The following is a 19,875-nucleotide window of genomic DNA, read 5'->3' as shown; positions in this document are numbered from 1 at the left end:
TGGCTTTAAACTTTTTTAAACTAAAAATTTTTTTAAACTGTGGATACTTTCAGATACCCAAATTGTAAGCATTTGAAAATTCAAATTTCAGATGTGTCAGAAGATGCCTTAATATCATTTAAACAAAAGACAAACTAAGAACACAACAGAGATACAAATATTTAACACACGGTTCACCGAGCAGCTTGCGTCTCTACACTTTTCCGTCATTTGATATTTCCTCCATTTTTTCACCTCAGCATACACTCGACACTCACAGCACACTGCATTATGCACTGTGTTATACTATGGTACTTGGTGCAGTTGGCATAAAACACAGCCAAGTGAAAGGCTGTGGTGTTCAACCATCTCAATATTACACTTCCTTCACCCGTCTGGTATCAGATATGGCGACTGAAAATGCTGCATAGGGTTCTGGGAATATCCAGTAGAGACGCCTCGAGAGGGCTCTTCATAGGAGATGATGGCCACACATAAGTAATCAAAGAGAGCCATTCTGAAAAATACGGAAAGAATTTAGCTACTTTGATGAATTTGCCGGCTGTGGGACTGATAGTTATCTAATCTAACAAGGGGCAGAAATTATCAAAAGTGTTCTCCCTGCAATATAGTGATATAATAGTTATGCAAATGCCATCACTCATTATTGAGATTGAACTAAACTTCATTCATTAAATTCATTCATTGATTTATTTATCCATAACATGACAGGGCCTGGTTCATATCCCTGTAACTCATCTTTCCTGTAGACCGTTTACATTTCATGCTGCCATATTTTAAAATGAACAAATGTAATCAGTTTTCATTTCATCTCATCTTTTTTGTCTCTTGATGACTCAATTGCAAAAAAAAAAAAAATCCAAAACATTAAAACAAAGCTGAATATTAAGAATGCCTGTTAGTAGTTGAGTACATAGCACATCTGAAGTATTATGTTTTGAAGATTCATTTAAAAAGTGAGGACAATATGGACCTGTATACATAAAAAACAAATAAAAAAGCAAAACCTTCGTTCTTGCAAACAGTGGGGCTTCTCTCTCTAGCAGCAACTCCACCACCATGCTGTGGCCACTTCTCGATGCACAATGGAGCGGGGTCAGTCCATCCTGCAAACACATCCAGATATTCAGCAGTCATTACATCCAACAGGTTATTAGACTTGAATTTTGGGAACAAAAAAGTTTAAAAGTAAGTTCAGTTGCCAGTCATTCACATACACAACAATAATAAGAATAGACACTTACTCTGGTTTTCGCATCAATTTGTGACCCTCGGTCAAGTAGCAAACGCACCATGTTTGTGTTGCCACGTTTGGAGGCCACATGGAGTGGCGTGATACCATTCTGTAACATGATGACATGAGAAATCATATAAGAGGCTAGATTTCAAAATATATGATTCTTGTCACTGTCAATAAAATGATCATAATTACTACTAAACATCTTTTGGGACTTGTGAAATGTCGGTGTGGGAAATTTCAACGCATCTCAGTGAGATCAATACTAATAGTAAAAGGCATATGTCCAATACATCCCACTGAACACGAGTAAGACACCCAATGTGGAGAGAATTGAGCAGGCAAGAAGAAAACAGCAGGGCCCAACTATGTACCTTTCGGGCTCTATAGCGACCCACAAGGGGTCTCATGTACAAATTCTTTGTTGACTTCACAGTGATACATAGTGTACGCTCAAATCTTGCTTGCTGCAAGATGGTTGCGGGTTCAATACGCGGGCCGGACCACCTTTCTGCATGGAGTTTGCATATTTTCCCCATGTGCGTGTGAGTTTACTCACACTCAAAAAATTGACCCTAGGTGTGCATATGTGTGGCCCACAAGACTTACTAAGAAAATAAATTAGTATGTTTAAGTCAATGCAAGAATGCTGTTTCAAATGGTCTTTTGATGGTCTGCATCACATTTTATATGGTACTTATGTGATGCAGTGAGCCCACAGCATTTGTGTGTGACGTATATGAGTGAGTTCGAACCCTTGCTGAGAAGTCAACAGCTGCTCCCCGGTTCAGTAACAAGGTCGCCACATTCACATTCCCATAGTGAGCAGCGATGTGCAGAGGCGTAAATCCACTCTGTGGGAAGCAAATAAAAGAGCAGAGTTGCAGCGGAGCACTGGTTTGCCCAAGCAGACAATAGCATTATTGAAAGTATGTTTCACCACTTTTTAAGAACAGAGCCACCTACACAAGCACATTTGGTGACAATGGAGTGACACTTAAAAAAATAGACAGGGACATGTTCAAACTAATCATATATAATAAAAAAAGACAATCATCAAGGCAGACAAGAACAAAAACCTGATTTAAACTGCCTCATTTACAAATCACAATGTTGAAAGTCCGACAGAGTATTGTCTTTAGAGTGATGTATTTTTTGTTGAAGAGTGGTACAAAGTAGGGGTAAAAATATTGCCTTACCTTACCATTCTGACAATGAAGGTCCGATTTTGTGCATGAAAGTTGTGTACAAAACTGTTTCGATAATAGTGGCTATTTTAAACACACAAGGTTCAAAGTTCTCATGCGTGTCAAAGTTAGCCTGTTACTGAGAGCTTTAGATTTCTCATGCACTTTGCATTAACAACCATATGAAAGGGGGTAGATGCAAGAAGTTGGAAGGCTACTGTTTCAAACAGCCATATTCTGTCTATGTGCATTTGTCAGATTTTTTTTTTTGTGCATTTTTTTGAGTGCATTTCTTTTCAATGTGGTTTAACTCAATAGACTGATCTACAACAATAATGAATTGATACTACATGCAATACATTTCAACTGACCACATATCTTTCATGTAAATGGCTGATATAATCCCTTCCTGAATTAATTTCCTAGGGCCTTATTTATCAACTATGTGTAGAAAAGGTTCTAAATTCACTTGTACAAATTCAGATTGTAAAAATAAATTGAAAAATATAAAAAAAAAAAAAAAGTAAAGGAGTCGTAGCTATTCATTTCAAAATTCTACTGTGTTATGTAAAATTCCTCAAGTGCACAAAGTCCTGAACAATTTTCTTAGTCACTTCAAATTTCTCTCCTGCTCGTCCAAACAACAAACTCCATAAGCATTTATTTCGTTTTATTAGTTTTCACTCAGTTAGCGTCATGGCAGCGCTCGAATTCGGCACTGTGATTCGATTGTGATCTGGATTGTCCAATGATCGGGAAACACGTAAACTAACTTCAAATACCAAGGGCACCTTTTGGCTTGTGAAGCAACGATGATGTTGCAGACTTTTGGCTTATACTCACAGCGCAGACACGCGCACATCCTCCCTTATAAACGTGGGCTGGGGGTGGGACCAGAAACCCAGTTTTATGACAGTTAGCTATAAACTCTTTTACCAGCATCAGCGCCAAAAACAAATATTGAAACTACCCATTGCTGCTTGAAGACTTTGCAACAGATTTTTCCAACTGCGTGAACCTATGCAAAACCAACACATCAGCAGAGCAAATAACTTGATTGAAATGATAAACTGCATTGATTAATGTATTCACCTTTCAGAATTTGTTTAATATAACCGAGTCAGTTATCACATCATTCTGCCCTGCTGCCCTCCTTCCTATCAATGGGTATTATTACTTACAATGATAACGCATTTTTATGATGAGCAAATCCCTTCAACACCATGGTAGAAAAAAGAAAGATGTCTCTCATGTTTGGTCTTTGACGCCACACATCCTCAACTATCACCTAGCATGTTGGTTAGCACGGAGCTAACTATAACTGTTGTTGTAAGAGGAGATTGATTTGTTTCTAATGGTGTCACACATGTCACATCTGCGATAGTGTTTTTTTTACATTTTTTTTACAGTGATGTAGAGAAGTGTTAGAATAATTTAAACCTTATTCGATACTTCCCCTCAGCACGATTCTAAATATTGAATAATAATAATTCCTCTGAATTAATACATTTTGAAGAATACATGAAGTTAACCACAAATGCAGTATAATTTGCTTTGAACTCTGGTAGCTTCCAACTTCCAAAAAATAATGACATTCTCATTCAACTACTACTTGAACTGCACAATATGGAGAAAAATATAAATTTGGTGCTTGCAAAAATCAATATTAGTCCATCACATTTTACATTTGTTGTCCTTTGAGTCCATCCAAATGTGTTGCACTTGCCATTGTTAGGGACTTTTTAGTTGGAAAACGGATTAACGTAAACATTCATACCTCAAAATATAACAATTCACAAACAAAATATATATAGATATATATAAATATATAAAAGACAGGTTAAAGCACAGATGCAAGTACAAGATGAAGCTCAATCCAGTCAGCCACGCATGTCAACACAACAGCCGTTCAAGTAAATTAAACTGTATTTTGTAACATCATGCATTATTGAGAGAGAGATACACAAGCAGGATGGAAAAATTGAGATTGAAATCTGTTTATACCTCAGTCGTCCTATTAACCATCATCTGGCGAAGAGAAAGCAGTGTGTGGAAAGAGCAGTTAAATATTTGTTTTGATTTTGTCATTGAAACAAACAGAAACATCGATAAAGCTCGAGGTGTGAAGAACTCAAACAAATCATAAGGTAAGTAGCACCTATGAGTTGGGATGGCCAGGACATGAAATTGACGAAATAAATGCCAAGTACGATACTGTCAGTGGTACCAAACGTTACCCTGGTTGAGTCTCCATGGTGACAGAGAAACTAGTGCTCAACGACTGCCTAAACCTCTCCTTTTGGAATCCATCCAGCGTACAAGTCCAATTCAAGTCCAAGAATGTGTAGATGAAGCAGCGGCCATATTGTGAAAGCATGGCCGTTGAGACTTCCCAGAATGTAAACAATTCAATGGCATTAGACAATGCGTGACGCCACCAACGAGTAGCAGCTAGCAGCTAACAGCATAGTTACCAGGCAAGATTAATTTGCAAGATTAATCTTTTTGTGTATATAAATGCTTCTTGTGAAGTAAAAAAAGGACCTTTTTTTTTTAAATCATATAATAATAGCTAACCAGATGACAATGTTTAACTCACACAAAAAAACAATGCATGGCAGTAACATAAAGAAGTATTCAAGCTTCAAATAATAAATCAATAACAATATCATGAAAATATTCACTGACATTTCAACATTGACTGTGGTTGCATGCAGAGGGACAAAGGCAATAGTTTGATTAAGCCACCGAGTCGGATTGCATCTTGTTCTCTCTGTTTATATGTGGTGCAGAAACAGTCGAGCTACGAGTAGCTCACCTGCGCCATAAGCTCAATGACCATAGAGGAAGAGCAATTGAAGGTGACAGCAAGCAAAGAGCCGTTTCAGACTGTTATATTGAACTATGTAGACAGTGATTGTGCTGACGGACTAACAAGTTTAACTTCAGAGGTCCAGAATCAGAGCGTCGGAGCAATGGTTCAACGTTGTCTCCGCCATAGAACTGTCATCATCGTCAACACTTTGACAGGTTTTGGTATTAAACTTACACATTTCTGAATAAAATTAAATATTCTGGATATTGTGCTGTCTATGTATTACAACAATGATAGATGTGTAGTATCTGAAGTACAAAGTCTCACTTTTGATCACCATCATGAGCCTTGACTCACTCAGCAACCATGCTAACGGTAACTAATGTGGTGGTAATGTTATCTCCTAAAAACCAACAATTCACATCTTCTCATCTTTTTGTGGGGAGTAATGATTAAAACGACCTAAGTGAAGGACGGTGAAGACAGATTTGCACACCTGTAGATCATTGTCATCGCGAGTTACAAAACACAGCTGTAATGAGGTTTGTTATGTGTTCACCACAGACAGCTAAGACTGAGGAACACACCTACGGCACATCTGGTGACTCGATCGTAAGCAGGGTTATTAGACATCATTAGACTGTGATCACTCTCAGAGTTTGTTTACTTATGCTGCGTAGCTGAAGCTCGCGCCGCAGCACATCACCCAAGCGACCTATGAGTGACCTACTATTTTCTGACTGAGTATTGCATAATTAAACACGCGTGCATTTTAAGTCATTGTACATTTCTACATTTATTTAGAGGACAAGTGCAACTGCTGAGAGGGAACAATACTTTCTCCATAGATCGGACACAGTTTATTAAAAGAAAGAGGCACATCTTTAAACTTTTTTTTGTTCAGTGCTTCTCCCTCTAGTAGGTTAACAGACTCTAAGAAGAGAGTACTTGTCATTGTTTTCACTCCATGAGCCACTGCAATTGCAAATGAGGAAGTGGGTAGTTAGTAGCTCGAATGGGGCAAGAAGAGAGATGTATCTCTCTTCTCTCTGCTATTTTGCTATTACGGGTGAATGAATAAACATTTATTTCAACCCCACATATACCCACGGTCAATCACATCATATCGAAAATGCAGTTTTTGATGATTCTTGGCCAAAAAAATGGCCGAATGGCTGAATTTTTGGTGCATTCCTAATTTATTGTATTGCATAAGATTCCGACTCAACTGTAAAAACGTAAATGTATCCCCTCTTAGAGTCATTTAAAATCAAAATCATATAATCTGAATTGATCAAATATGGGCTGTGGCCATGATAAACATAAGTTTACCTTAGACTGAATGTCTGCATTGTGGTCATTTTGAAGGAGCAGTGCAGCAGATTTCGTATCATCTTTGCGGGCTGCGATGTGCAGAGCAGGCAAACGGACTTTTCCTTTAGTATCATTCTCCAGTAAGATAGAAACCACCTGGTTGTGTCCCTGCTGAAGGGCAATGGCCAAAGGAGTGAAGCCATCCTGGAGACAATGAAGTTCAGTTTGTGAAAAAAACAGTTAAAAGTTGACATTGAAAATTAAAACCGTGATACAAAGATAAATTACCATTATACGTTTTAAAAAACTAATAATTGATTATAAATACCCTTTATGTATTCTTAAGTGAACTCATGAATGTACAAACTGAAAAAAAAGAAGTTGCCATCCATGCATTCCAGCAGTTTACACAAGGCGAGTCTCTTCACAGACACAGCATGGTAATAAAAACAATATTCTCCAACCATTTTCTGTGGCTTTTGCATGATTAATATATTAATCAATGAATGAAAATTGTAAGATTATGCGGAATTCACTCCAGCCCAGCTAAAAATATGGAGCCTGAAGTAGTTACTACTTTCACAGGCAGATGGTGGACACTTGCAATTTCAATCATAGCAACTTTTGTGGTCGTGTTACTATATACTGGACCCATTTGCTTTGATTCACGGGACTTAGAGTCTGCGAATAGGAGAAAAAAAGTGCTTTTCTTTTTAGATGTGATGTTTGCTAACTATATTATTTTCACATCAATGCCTTGAAACGTAAAGTGTGTGCACCTCCACCACCAAATATTCTACATGTAAATCTGCTCTTGTCTTCAGTCATTCAGACTCCTCATCGTAAATAAATTAATTTACATTTTGCCAACTACAAACTGCATCTTCATTGGAGCAAACATACTAACTGGCATATACAATTTTGCACCCTTAAATCCAAACCACAAGAATATTGTCGGAGTACACTTCTAGGAAGGATAACATAAATAAATTCACCTCCGTGGCTGTGCTCTGATTGCCTCCATTTTCCAACAGGTATCGAACCACATCAATGTGGTTCTCCTGAGCTGCCATGTAGAGTGGAGTAAATCCATTCTGAAGAAAATGGGAGACAGATGGTATGACAGAACCTCACTCTTAACTATTGAGTCACAATGCAGTTCCACTCATCACATATCTACCTGAGACTGTGCGTTGATGTCTGCGCCGTTGATGACTAAAGTCTTTGCAACCTCAGCCTGACCTGCCAAAGAGGAGATGTGAAGGGCAGTGTTTCCTTTCTGAAATTCGAAATCCAAAAGTTAGACAGATAGATAAATGATAAGCACTAAAATAGTTAAATGAATTACTGGAAAAGCATGTTTCTCTGTAGATGGCCCACAAGCTACAAGGCTTCACTTTTTTCCACATTTTGTTTTACAACCTTATCCCAAAATGAATCAGTGGTTGTCTCTCTTTGATATTTTCTATTTCTTTATTAAAACGTACACATCACACATACATGAGTATTCACAGCTTTTGCTCATTTCTTTTTCACTCTTCGTAAGCAATGGGAGAAGTAAGTCTATTTGAACATGATGCCATCGCCTGTCTTAGAGCAGTCCTACCTATTTGTCATTTCAGGACCTCTCAAGCGCCATCAGGATGGATGGGAAAGAGCTAAGTTGAACTCAGGTCTTTGCTGTGGCTAAGACACTGAGGCTACACTGACACTGTCTTGGCCAATCTGTTCCCCAGTCGGTTTCAAAAAGGCGGTCATAGAAAGGGAATTGGGAATCCTCATAAATCCACAAAAATGATGTAGTAAATATCCCAACACAGTATGCTCAAACAACAAACGAAAAAGACAATGGCATCAGCACATTAGTCCCTTATCAGTGAAGTTAAAAAAAAGTGTGGAAAGATACGTTTTTGTTGACAGATCATCAAGGGCATGAGAGGGCACTCTCCACCTGGATATGGACATTTAGAGGGTTTCATCATTCAAGTACCTGGGTGTTCACCAAAGCAAGAGACTGGACTGGAAATGCTCCTGAGGACAATCTATGGTGACATCTGACATTTTCTAGATTGTAGTCTGATGGGCGGGGAGTATCACAGGGACAACAGGCAGGACAAATTGGTTAGGAGCGAGTTCTAGGCTGCTCATTGGACTCAGTACCTGGCCAGCTATAGGAGGCCTCCTGGAGGTTCTAAGTGTCGTCCACTCATATGATGGACACTCTACCCATTTGCACAAGAACAGCAGCTTAGATTTTTTTACGCTGTTCCCCAGACTAGTGTCCCCGGAGGCTACAGAAAAAATTCACATTGACCTTACATTGTACGTGGACTTAATTTTGAAATTAGGCTGCATCATAAAAATAAAGAGTAAAGTCCCACAAATACATGCATTCAACAAGAAATAAACATGACAGTACTATACAACGCTGTTTTTAGGAAAGAAATGTGTTGTGGGAAAACATTATTGCTGTGGAGTGATTGTAGTCATGTTGACTTCAAATAACTGCCACTTCTTTTACCAACCTTAGTAGCAGCATCCACTACAGCTCCTCTATCCAGAAGCTCGAGGACCAGGTTCATGTGCCCCTCTTTGGCTGCCAGGTGCAAGGCATTTAGTCCATTCTATACAAAAATAGGAAAAAAAAAGAAAGAAGGAATGGTCATATTTAATATCAAGCCATAAGACAATAGTTTGAACCAAATAATGCAGTTGTTCAGTTTTGTGTTAGTTCCCTTCACTACTCAAGCTAATTTTGTCTACCGAACCAACTGACCATTTAATGATTCATCTTAAAATAGTATCAAGTGTTTTTGTGTTCCTCAAACGTTAAATAGACATGGTTAGTGACACAGAGGAGATGTTTATTTAGAGGCATTCCAAAAATATCTTTCCCCATGCCAGAGCTGCCTTGTGAAGTGTGGTTGCTATGTGCCTTATCGTCCTGCAGCACAGCAGGAGCAAGCAAACACTGCATGGAGAGCAGGATTGGTGAATTGAACTCAGGCACTTGTTGTCGTGAAAAAAGGTGAAGTGATCATTTTAAATTGAATTAAATGCAGAGCGGCATATTACTGTACAATTCTTATTCCTCTAATCACTGCTCTTCCCTTTATTCATAAAACAAAAAGGACAATGTTTTACTGGTGATGCACAAATAAAAAGTCCTGTGAAAGGTTCAAAGTCTGTTGATCTTTAATCTTTATCTAATGAACAGAGAACGTGTTTGTCTGTTTTATATTCAAGAATCGATCGAAATTGCTGGGAATCATTTGTTTCCCCAGATTACATTAAAAACTGTGTGGAATAGCACAGTGGCCTGGTTTACTCAGTCTCTCCAAATAGAATGGCAGCTCTGTTAGCAAGTACTAATTGTTCTGAACAGACACTTGCAAATTAATTGCTTGTGACTTGGCCAGAATTAAGGAAGTCACAGAATAAGTAAACAATAAAAGTGATTTATCAAGATTACACAGAATGGCTTGTGCCATTCAATGATCGGAAGTATTCTCTCTCACTCTTCTCCCGCTTATCCAAGACCAGGTTGCGATCTGAAGAGTCTTGCATGGCCAAATTCATACGTTCTTTCAAAACGCAAACACAAAACCAACATCATCGAATGCACTGTCATGTTACCAGCTTCTGCTTGTTTTGAAGTTTTCTCTGCTATGTTGCGTTTGATTACGCAACATTTCCCGCACAGAGGATGGTGTTGTGGCAGAATCTGAAATGTATGTAGCGTATGGCGATGAGACAATCAATGCACATTATAGACAATCAAAAATCGCAGAGGTTTTATCTTAGTGTGGGGTCTCTGGCAGATTTTGAGCAAGTCAGCCTCCTCCACCGTCATCTATCTTGATCCTCCTACCAGGCCAAACCTATCCTCATATCATCCTTTATCATATCCATTTGCCTGGTGCATCCATTTCTAACATTCTTCATCAAACATGCTCCGCGTCACTCGCCAAACCACGTGGCACGGCTAACTTTGTCTCCACATGAATTGTTCCACCGATAATCTTGCTTTTAATCTCTACTGTCCTTGATACTTCTGACTCTGCTTCTTGTCTTTTTAGTGTCTCTGTAGATAGGATTTTGAAATAGGGCGTATAATTGCAAACTGTCGTAAGGCGGGGTCTTTTGTCCCGGCCCCCACCCCACGTTTGTCCACTAGGAAAGACCGTGAGGAGCCAGTGAGGAGAGGCAGGATCCAGTGAGAGGCGGAAGCAGCTGCAAGACTGACGGACCCAGATAATAAAACCTTACTTCCACTGCACAATTCAGAATGAAGCAAAGGGGAAAGTTTGAACATTTACTGATTTGTTGACAACAAACGGCTTCTTTTAGTTATGATTCTCCTTCACATGACTCGCTGGAATGCACACTTGGGTTCAGAAATCAACGGACAGTTATTCCATCAGTTATTGTGATGTTTCTTACTGGAATTCTTCCGTGAAAAACATGCTGAAAGCCGTCTCATCAGCTCTCATTTAAGCCGTGGTGGTGTGCCACCGTCATTTGCAGCGTTGTAAAAATAATAAAGACGAAGGTGTAGTTTTTTTCCTCTCTCGCTTTATATGATATAGAGATATAACATGTTACAATTGTTCAAACTAGATGGACCATTAACACTGCAAATGACAGTGAATCAACTATTTTTCTGTTTTAAAAAACGTTAGCAGATGTCGGAACTAATCTGTTTCGCAGATTGTGATACTGTGATAAACACAATAAAATGAGTAACAGACACTTACACGTTACATGTACAAACTGTTTTTAACCACAATACATTGACTAACATGACAAGCGAAGTTATAAACACCATGGCTAATCGGTTTGGCCAGCTATACGCTCACTATGCACTTTGACAGTGCAATACGACGATCAGCAGACATCCATTACTGTTAGAACATGAGCAGGTCATTTTGCTGGCAATCAATTCATTGAAAAACAATTCCCACCATACACAAAGTGTATCCATCTATTCCGTTTTAGCACCGCAGTTCATCTGTTTTGCTGCAAACATACAGGAGTTGGACAAAATAATGGAAACACCAGGCTTTTTTAGCTTAAAGGTGTTTCCGTTATTTTGTCTAACCCCTGTATATTCCAAGGTGTGATGGACCAAATTGAGGACCTTGACAATGTCACCTGTTTCTTGGACATCTTAATCACTGCTGGCTGCTGGAAATCATCTAAAGAAGCTAAGTGAAGTGCGTCTAGAAAGATATGGTGTAAGGGTGAAGCGCTCCAAGTGTAAATTCATGCAGAGCAGTGTGGAATACTTGGGCCACATTGTGGACAGTGAAGGTCTCCGTCCCACGAATCAGAAGTTGGAAGCCATAATCGATGCTCCCAGTCCTACAAATGAGACTGCGTTGCGCTTGTACATTGGACTGCTGAACTACTGAAAGCGAGGAGGCATTTGTTAAGTCAAAAAGACTTTTAATGGAAAAAGTAAAGCCGTAGTTCATTATAATGCAACTAAACCTCTGAGGCTAGCATGTGAGTGCAGTTATGCACAAATAGAGAAAGAGGTGCTCACTCATCATCTTTGGAGTAAAAAAAATCGATAAATACTTTAATGGCAGAAAGTTTGTTCTGATAACTGACCACAAGCCACTGTTGGCAATACTGGGATCAAAGTTGGCTATTCCCACTCTGGCTGCACTGCGAATGCAGAGGTGGGCACTAATACTGATGTCATATAATTATGACATTGAGCATCGGAAGTCAGGAGATCATGCCAATGCAGATGCGCTTTCCAGACTACTGAGTAAAGAGAAGGACATGACAGCAGAAAAAAACCTTCGATTTCTCTGTTGTAGATGACCTCCCGCTCTGTGCTAGTGACATTGCGCAAAGCACAAAGAATGATCCAACACTGAGTAGAGTGAAGGATCTCACTTTAAATGGCTGGCCTGAGCATGTTGCTGATGAAGTCCTCAGACCATATTTTCTGAGGAAGAGTGAGCTGTCTATACAGTAGGGTTGTATTCTTTGAGGCATGAGGGTTATTGTACCAACAGCACACAGAGCAAGGCTACTTCGTGGCCTACATGCTGGATATCCAGGTATCTGCCATATGAAGGCACTGGCCAGATCATGTATGTGGTGACAAATTTAGACAGGGACACTGAAAACACTGTACAAAACTGTGAGGTCTGCCAGTCTGTGAGGATGCTGCCTGCTGTCGCACCATTGTAACAAGAATACACAGAGACTTTTGTGAAAAAGACAAACATAACTCATTGGTCGTAGTTGACAGTCACTCAAAACGGCTTGAAGTAGTCCCAACGAAAATAACTACATCGCAGAAAACCATTGAGGTGCTCCGAAACATTTTTGCATCTCATGGCCTGCCAGAGGATTGTAGTATCGGACAATGAACCACAGTTTACTGCTGGGGAACTTAAACAGTTTTTCAGAAGCAAACATTAGTTCCTGCATAGAGTCACAGATGTCACTTGAGGTTCGTGGTGGGGGACAATTATTTTCAGTTAGATCGCCTTTCTTTCAGGTATTTGCTGCTTCCACAAACCTTTTAAAAGATTGTGGATGCAGTGCTACAGCTGCTCAGATCATCAGGTATAAGAATCCTGACTTACCAGGACGACTGGCACATTCTGGCGACCTCGAGAGATGAAGCGCGCCATCACATCGAACGCCTGGGTTTTGCCGTCAACCTTCGGAAGAGTGCGCTACAACCCAGCACTTACACTCAATACCTGGGGATCGTCCTCAACTCTCGCTCTATGACAGTTTGTCTCTCAGACGACAGCTTATTAAATGTGCTCCACACAGTTGCAGCAGCAAGGAGGTCTCCGAAGATGAGAGCCAGAGACGTGATGACCTTGTTAGGTCTCATGACGGCAGTGCATCCAGTGGTCAGACTGGGGCTGCTGCATATGAGACGTCTTCAGCGTTGGTTCGCTCGTCTCAGTCTCAACCCGGTCAGAGAGGTTGAGATGGCTGGTCCTGCCAACCCAAGTGCGGCAGGATCTGATTTATTGGGACTCCAGGAGTCGTGTTCTGGAAATTGACCGTATGGTGTGAAATACGTGCACATATTCACGGACGCATCCTTGACGGGCTGGGGAGGCGCTGTAGGAGAGGACAGCGTGGGAGGACGGTAGTCAGATCCCATGGCGCACATCAGTACATCACACAATCGGTTCCAGTAGCGGACCTTTTCACGTCGAAGAAGAACATGCGCCGTCGCTCAGAATCAAAAAATGGCGGCGGCCGCGGCATTGAGTATCAGCGAGTCGGGGGAGAAGAAAAGATCTCGTGATAAGATGTCAAAAGTATGGCAGTACTTTACACCTAAAGGTAACGATTCGGTGGTCTGTGACCTGTGCAAAATAGAGCATACCATAAAAGCACTACCACAATGCACCAGCACCTTAAGAGGAGGCATCCGGGAGCTGCTTGTGTGGAGGAGATGACTCCGTAAGTTTTCAACTTTTTTTCTTTCCTTGTTTGCAAAGATTAACCCCGTCATTCATCCAAACCGCACCACGTAACTTATGCTCCAGCCTCGCACACACAGAACACGTGACCACTTTAACACACACACACACCTAATTCCTCCTGAATCATCGAATGTGGACAATAAGTGGACATGAACAGCAGTCCCTCCTCAAAACCAACATGAAATGTTGTCGCTAGCAACCAGCTCCCATTATTAGCTGTCTTTTTTATACAAATCACATCTTTCTGTGAAAGCACGTCTTGAGGGCTGCACCTTCTCAGATAAGGAAGACAAGGAGAAGCTAAATTGGGCCGCTGGATGAACACACCAAAGTTGCTCCGCTTTTTACTTTTTAGAAAAGACAAAAGGAGTAAACATCACTTGTTTTGTATTATGTTCGCAATAGTCACCAAAATCTGCCTCTTTATCTGCGTATTTGCAGTGATTTCAAGACAACTAGACTGAACCAACTGTTATTAAAATTGAAAACATTTAAACATGAAACTTTTATTCTGCCCTCTTTCATCACCATCATAAAGCATTGAAACAGTCTGAGCTCTCGATAGATTACTATTTTAAGGCAACCGAATTTACCTTTCAACACCCAAGTTTCAGCTGGCTCACTGGGCTTAGCTGAGAAGTAGGATATTCATCGAGCATAACATTAATTCAGCATCTGCGAAACACAGGGGCACACCCAGAACACACACACGCACGCACACACACTCGCCTCTTGCTGACACACTTTTTTTTTTAACTATTATTATTATTATTATTATTATCATTTAGAAATGTATATTTTTATTAACCTGTGCACTGTGTTTGTGATTTATGTTTTCGGGGACAGGAATAAGCAGAAAAGTTTGAAGGACTACTATCAGATGAAAAAAAAACACCCCCTGCTTCCCCGAGGAGGCTGCTGCACTTACTGAGAGCATCCTTTTGATGATTGTAAAGGACTTCACACATTGTTTTGTAAATTGCAGCTGTCACTGCTGCTATTTTTTATTTATTTTATGTTGATAAGATTTTGGTTCAGATTGTGTTTTTTGCAGTTTTATTTATTGAAAGAAAGTTTTATATTATTATTTTTTATGGTAGGATTCCATTGCACTACAACTGTGTGCACTCTATTGTAGTATTGAACAATACAATTCATTTTTGAACTTGATAATAAAAATATATTGGAAAGAAGAAATTTGTGTTTTAATCATGGAGATAAAGTAGCATTAATTGCTATATAGGTCAAATTATGGGGAGATAATCAATAATCGAATCAAAATCGAATCGAATCGGATTAAAAATGAATCATTAGATTAATCGATGCATCAAAGAACTATTTTCTAGATTAATCGATTACAAAAATAATAATTTAAGGCCAGGCCTACTTCGGACCACTGAGACCACGGAGACTGATGATCAAAAGAAAATGTATTGCCGTTCCGTTGATGCCGTTCCTTCTACGAGTAAGGACGCCGAAATTGATGGTGATTACGGTGGCTCCCGACAGCCCCAGAACCAGATGGTTTCCGGATCTGGTCAGCATGGCAATGGGTCCACCGTGGCCGATTCCGGACTCTCCATGCTGAGTGGAAACTAATTACAAGGGCCTTCGTCATCATTTTTAACCAATCGTGAAGGCCGTTACAGGGTGGAGCACATATGAAATAGAAATGCTGGTTACTCACGTGACCTAGGTTATATGAATATGTGCATAGCCCTCTAACTGGCTGCCCAGCAGGCTTGACTTCCACTGAGTTCCAAAAGGAGCAGAGCAGCGGGAGTGGTGGTATCTTATACGTGGTGGGAGGTGGCTTTCTGGGCGGAGAGCCAATCAATTGAAGTCTCAGGCCGAGGCCAATAGTGAAGACCGTTAGAGGTCTACGCATATATTCATAGAACCTAGGATACGTGAGTAACCAGCATTTCATGATGCAGAGGAGGTGTTAAATGGCGGTTGAAATGGTTGATCGAAATGGTGAAATGGTTGATCAGCCAAACCATCGATACACATTCATTGGATGAATGGATGTTAATTTAAATCTCCTCAAATCCATTGACCTGAATTTGATTTGGCGTTTCCGTTATTTACATTCCATTCCATTATGTTATGTTAGATTCATTGCTCTTACATTACATGTAATATACAGTAAGCACAATTTATCCAGATATTCAAACAGTTCTTACAGTCTCTGCCCCTTTTTAATGTATCTTATTTTCCCTGACACATAGTCAGCTTTACATTGTTCTCATAAGGGTCCATTCCACTTTCCGATACGTTGTTAGTTGAAAAGTATAGCATACTAGGCTTTTTTCTCAAATAGAGAAATGGCCTTCTTAAAGAATGTTTTAAGGAGATGTCCCTAATCTGTTGCATCAAGATGATTTCTGTCAGCCTGCAAATTCAGAATGACCATGATCATTCTTAATGTGGTGATGAGAAACAACGAACACTGAGGCAAAGGTACACTGATGCACATAAGAAACTGCCACACAAAACAAGTTTAATAAGCAGTGGAAAAAGTAAATTGTGTGAATGCACATTCACAAAGCAGTTAAATTAAGATCTACAGTAGCACTGACAGTTCATATGACCTATGTCCCAATATTTTTGCAAGTAGATGCATTCTGAAGCAGCCATTCCCATTAAAAATATATTATACATATTATGAAGTTTCCTACCTGATTACATGTGCGTATGTCCACTCCTCCTTTCAGATATTCCACAACCTTCTCAATGTTTCCTGCTCTAGCTGCCCGCAGGAAGCTGGTGTTGCTGTCCAACTGAGAGAAACAGAAAACAATCTTACAACTCCAACACATGTATTGCATAGAGAAACTGTATAAAGCTGAAATATTTTTGTTCTCAGGTGATGCATGATTGATTTCATGTTTGATTTGTGAGACAAAATATGCAACTTTTGGATAATCTAGTTCCATAGATTGACAAAGCAATGTGGCTGCATGTTTCATCTTTCGCAACCTTTTTTTGGCCACCGTGGTCGCCATATTTGTTTATCGCTGTAATCTCGAAGTAATCCACATCTCGCGAGTCGCGACACTCGCGGCATGCAAGTACGCTGCTATTGATGGGATGTCTGACGCTGATATGTTGCAAACTTTTTACAAAGCAAGTTGTTAGTTGTCAGTCATTGACAAGGTGTGTTGGGAGGGGCTGGGGTTAGGGGCGGGGTTATGGGTTGGAGCCATGGTTTTGGACGCCTCTTTCAAAATCCTAGATGAAAGCCAACTGGATTTCAGAATCTGAGAATCTCTTCGCTGGAGCTGCTGTCAAATTGATATGATGCAATAATGCCTCACCAAAATGTCACCCATTAAAAATGAAGGTGCATAATAAAGCATGAAATATGACAAAGAAGACCCCAGAATGTTGAACAACTGAAGTCGTACATTTAGCAAGCACAGTCCACCTACAAAGCTTCAACAAGGAAGAATAGGGGATGGAAAACAGTGATGAACGTACCCCTGTACCAGCTTTATCGGAACATGAATCAAGAATCAAGATTCAAAATGATGAAATATTTGCATAAAAGAAAGTTTATGACTAGACATTAAATATCTTGTCTTTGATGTGTAGTCAAGTCAATATAGGTTGAACATTATCATTGCATTTGCATTATCATTGTATTCTGTTTTTATTTTCATTTTCCACAACATCCCAACTTCATTGGAATTGTGTTTTGGAAAAAGATGTTGTTTTTTTGTTTAATTGTGCATTCAATTTTGAAATACATTGCACTTATATAACTCCGAGCAAACAATAAACGTGCAAAAATTGACATGTATATCTCCATTTTGTTCATCTATTGGGTTATTGTTCTTAAATTATTAATCATGTTAACATTTTGGAGCACATTTATCTATGACACAACAAAGGAAACCTTGATGCTCCACAAGTGTAAGTGAGACTGGTCCCGTAAAGCCCTTAGGCTCTTATACAACTCATATACGTTACACGAGGCAGAATTACCATTTTTTTGTATTTAAAAATAACTCTTTTAGGATGCTGTTGGTGGTAGAAGGACACTTTAATCACTTTGCTAATCTTCCCTAAGCCCTTCCCCCTCGTCCTGTAAACCTGCTTATTATCTTTAAGAGGGGTTAAACCCCCAGTGACATTAGCCGTTCTTCATGAATTTTGGCTGCTACATTACAATACTCTCTAACTCTTTAAGGTTTTGTGTCGTGCAAATTACCACCAGCCCCACAAATGCAGCTGGTGTTCATACAATGGTGGTTCAGCAATACAGGCGGCAGCTCTATATCCACTCTCAGTGGATAAATACTGTAAGCATCAAAGGAGCCTGTCTGACTCATGTCTCTTAACAGTTTACTTTAACTATGGACCAGTCTGGACACATTTCCTAGATGCTATTGAAGAAATATTAGAAATAATGTGAATATCATTTAGTCACATTCTACTCTTGAAATCATTATATAAACTGTCAGTCCTTTGTCTTGCGTGACGAAAAACCTTTTCACAATTCTCTCTCCTAAAATGGTTGTTTTTCATCAGCTTATTGAAGATTTCACTAATACTTCGACCATTTTAGAATTTGTTGATGGTCCCTAACTGATGCCGGATTGTAGCATTAGCGCTGCCTGTGAGACTGTGTCCCCGATCAGGGAACCCTATTCGGGGACGCAGAAGAGGACACTGCCGGCAATACCAGAGCAGATGTCCTTCCAATAACAACTATTTTCACCACCGGGTTTCGCCAAGGCGCCAGCGCAGCAGGATGTGTTGATATGAACCAAGGCAGACACCTGCATCAGAAACCTATTAGGAGCACAATATTATTAAATAAACATGGTTCCAGAGACTCAGAGTCGTCCAGTGTCAATATCAAAGGTTCCCAGTATTAAAAATAAGTTTAAAACTACGATCGTAAACCAAAGTCCACCACACTCTCCACAACTGTCACATGCTGGTGTCGGCCGTCAAACGCCACGAGCTGGAGAGTGCGGCGCGCCATAGCGGTCTCGTCACGTTCATGTATGCAGGTTCAATGGAGTGAGTGAGCCGTGTGTTTCTCAAATTTATCGTGAGATGCAGAGTTGTCATCGTGGAGAAGTGTACGACAAGTTGTCGCCTATCCCTAGTACACAGACCACCTTCATCACTAGAAGAACCTCCTCACCACTGTCAAATGAGCCTACTACACCAACCTCATCAGCACTCTTTCAGGTAATCACAGAGTCCTCTTCTTCTCAATGATCACCAACATAATGTACCCTCTCATCAATAGTACTGTACCCTGCCCTCTGAAAGTGGTCGCTATAACAGACATTAAAAGAAAAAACAAAACTTTGTGCCGTCACATCTGACCTCAACCTGTACTGATGCTGACATCTTCTGGTTCTTATTTCACAGACAGCAATTTATGCAACTAAGTAACCAAAAGTCTGGCTGTTCGGCTGCTTCACTGGGTGTCCCTCCAGCAGGGGCTGTTTTGAGAAGTTGGGGTAGACAAAAACAACACAATAACATTAGATAACTGGTTGGATATGATGATACCACTATAAAAGCATCCGCTACACAGTGGTGTTATGTTTAAATGAGAAATCTAACTTTTTTTTTGTACCTTTTTACTTGTGTAAATATTTGTCCTTTCTTATGAATCCCTCTTCAGTGACACTTACTTTTTGTCCACTTCAGGCCACCATAGATCAAGCTAGTGCTACCTGCTCGAGCTGATCAGGCTGAAATAAACAAACAATATATACATGTATGTTACATGGCGGAGCGCACAAGTAACTTAATGTGAAATTAATGTACTCCGCGCAGAATTGTTGCAGGAATAAAGCACATTTGAAGAGCATA

At 39.9% G+C, this 19,875-nt stretch overlaps 2 protein-coding genes across 16 annotated transcripts in view; one reads left to right on the top strand and one right to left on the bottom strand.

The window, feature by feature from the left end:
* Nucleotides 1-19,875, top strand: part of sepsecs (Sep (O-phosphoserine) tRNA:Sec (selenocysteine) tRNA synthase) — a 219,394-nt gene that overhangs the window by 143,950 nt on the left and 55,569 nt on the right. The window contains exon 1 of one of the 2 annotated variants that reach the window (XM_053860436.1): nt 2,098-2,107. The exons of the other annotated variant lie outside the window; for it this stretch is intronic. The gene's annotated coding sequence lies outside the window, so the exon portion shown is untranslated. Of the gene's footprint in view, nt 1-2,097; nt 2,108-19,875 lie in introns of those variants that run through there. 2 annotated transcript variants of the gene reach the window in all.
* Nucleotides 1-19,875, bottom strand: part of LOC128756153 (ankyrin-2-like) — a 75,826-nt gene that overhangs the window by 36,132 nt on the left and 19,819 nt on the right. For 9 of the 14 annotated variants that reach the window (XM_053860413.1, XM_053860416.1, XM_053860422.1 and 6 more), the window contains exons 2-11: nt 16,713-16,814; nt 9,079-9,177; nt 7,734-7,832; nt 7,549-7,647; nt 6,572-6,757; nt 4,429-4,452; nt 2,437-2,508; nt 1,993-2,091; nt 1,245-1,343; nt 1,008-1,106 (exon numbers count right to left, since the gene is read on the bottom strand). In XM_053860413.1, coding sequence (XP_053716388.1) covers nt 1,008-1,106; nt 1,245-1,343; nt 1,993-2,091; nt 2,437-2,508; nt 4,429-4,452; nt 6,572-6,757; nt 7,549-7,647; nt 7,734-7,832; nt 9,079-9,177; nt 16,713-16,814 — 978 coding nt within the window. Of the gene's footprint in view, nt 1-1,007; nt 1,107-1,244; nt 1,344-1,992; nt 2,092-2,436; nt 2,509-4,428; nt 4,453-6,571; nt 6,758-7,548; nt 7,648-7,733; nt 7,833-9,078; nt 9,178-16,712; nt 16,815-19,875 lie in introns of those variants that run through there. The other 5 variants (XM_053860415.1, XM_053860418.1, XM_053860417.1 and 2 more) reach the window with 3 other exon arrangements.

Source organism: Synchiropus splendidus, chromosome 3 (genome assembly GCF_027744825.2).
Source record: "Synchiropus splendidus isolate RoL2022-P1 chromosome 3, RoL_Sspl_1.0, whole genome shotgun sequence".
NCBI classification, from domain to species: Eukaryota; Metazoa; Chordata; class Actinopteri; order Syngnathiformes; family Callionymidae; genus Synchiropus; species Synchiropus splendidus.
Note: the sequence above shows the minus strand (reverse complement) of the source record. Positions and strands in the feature narration are given on the sequence as shown.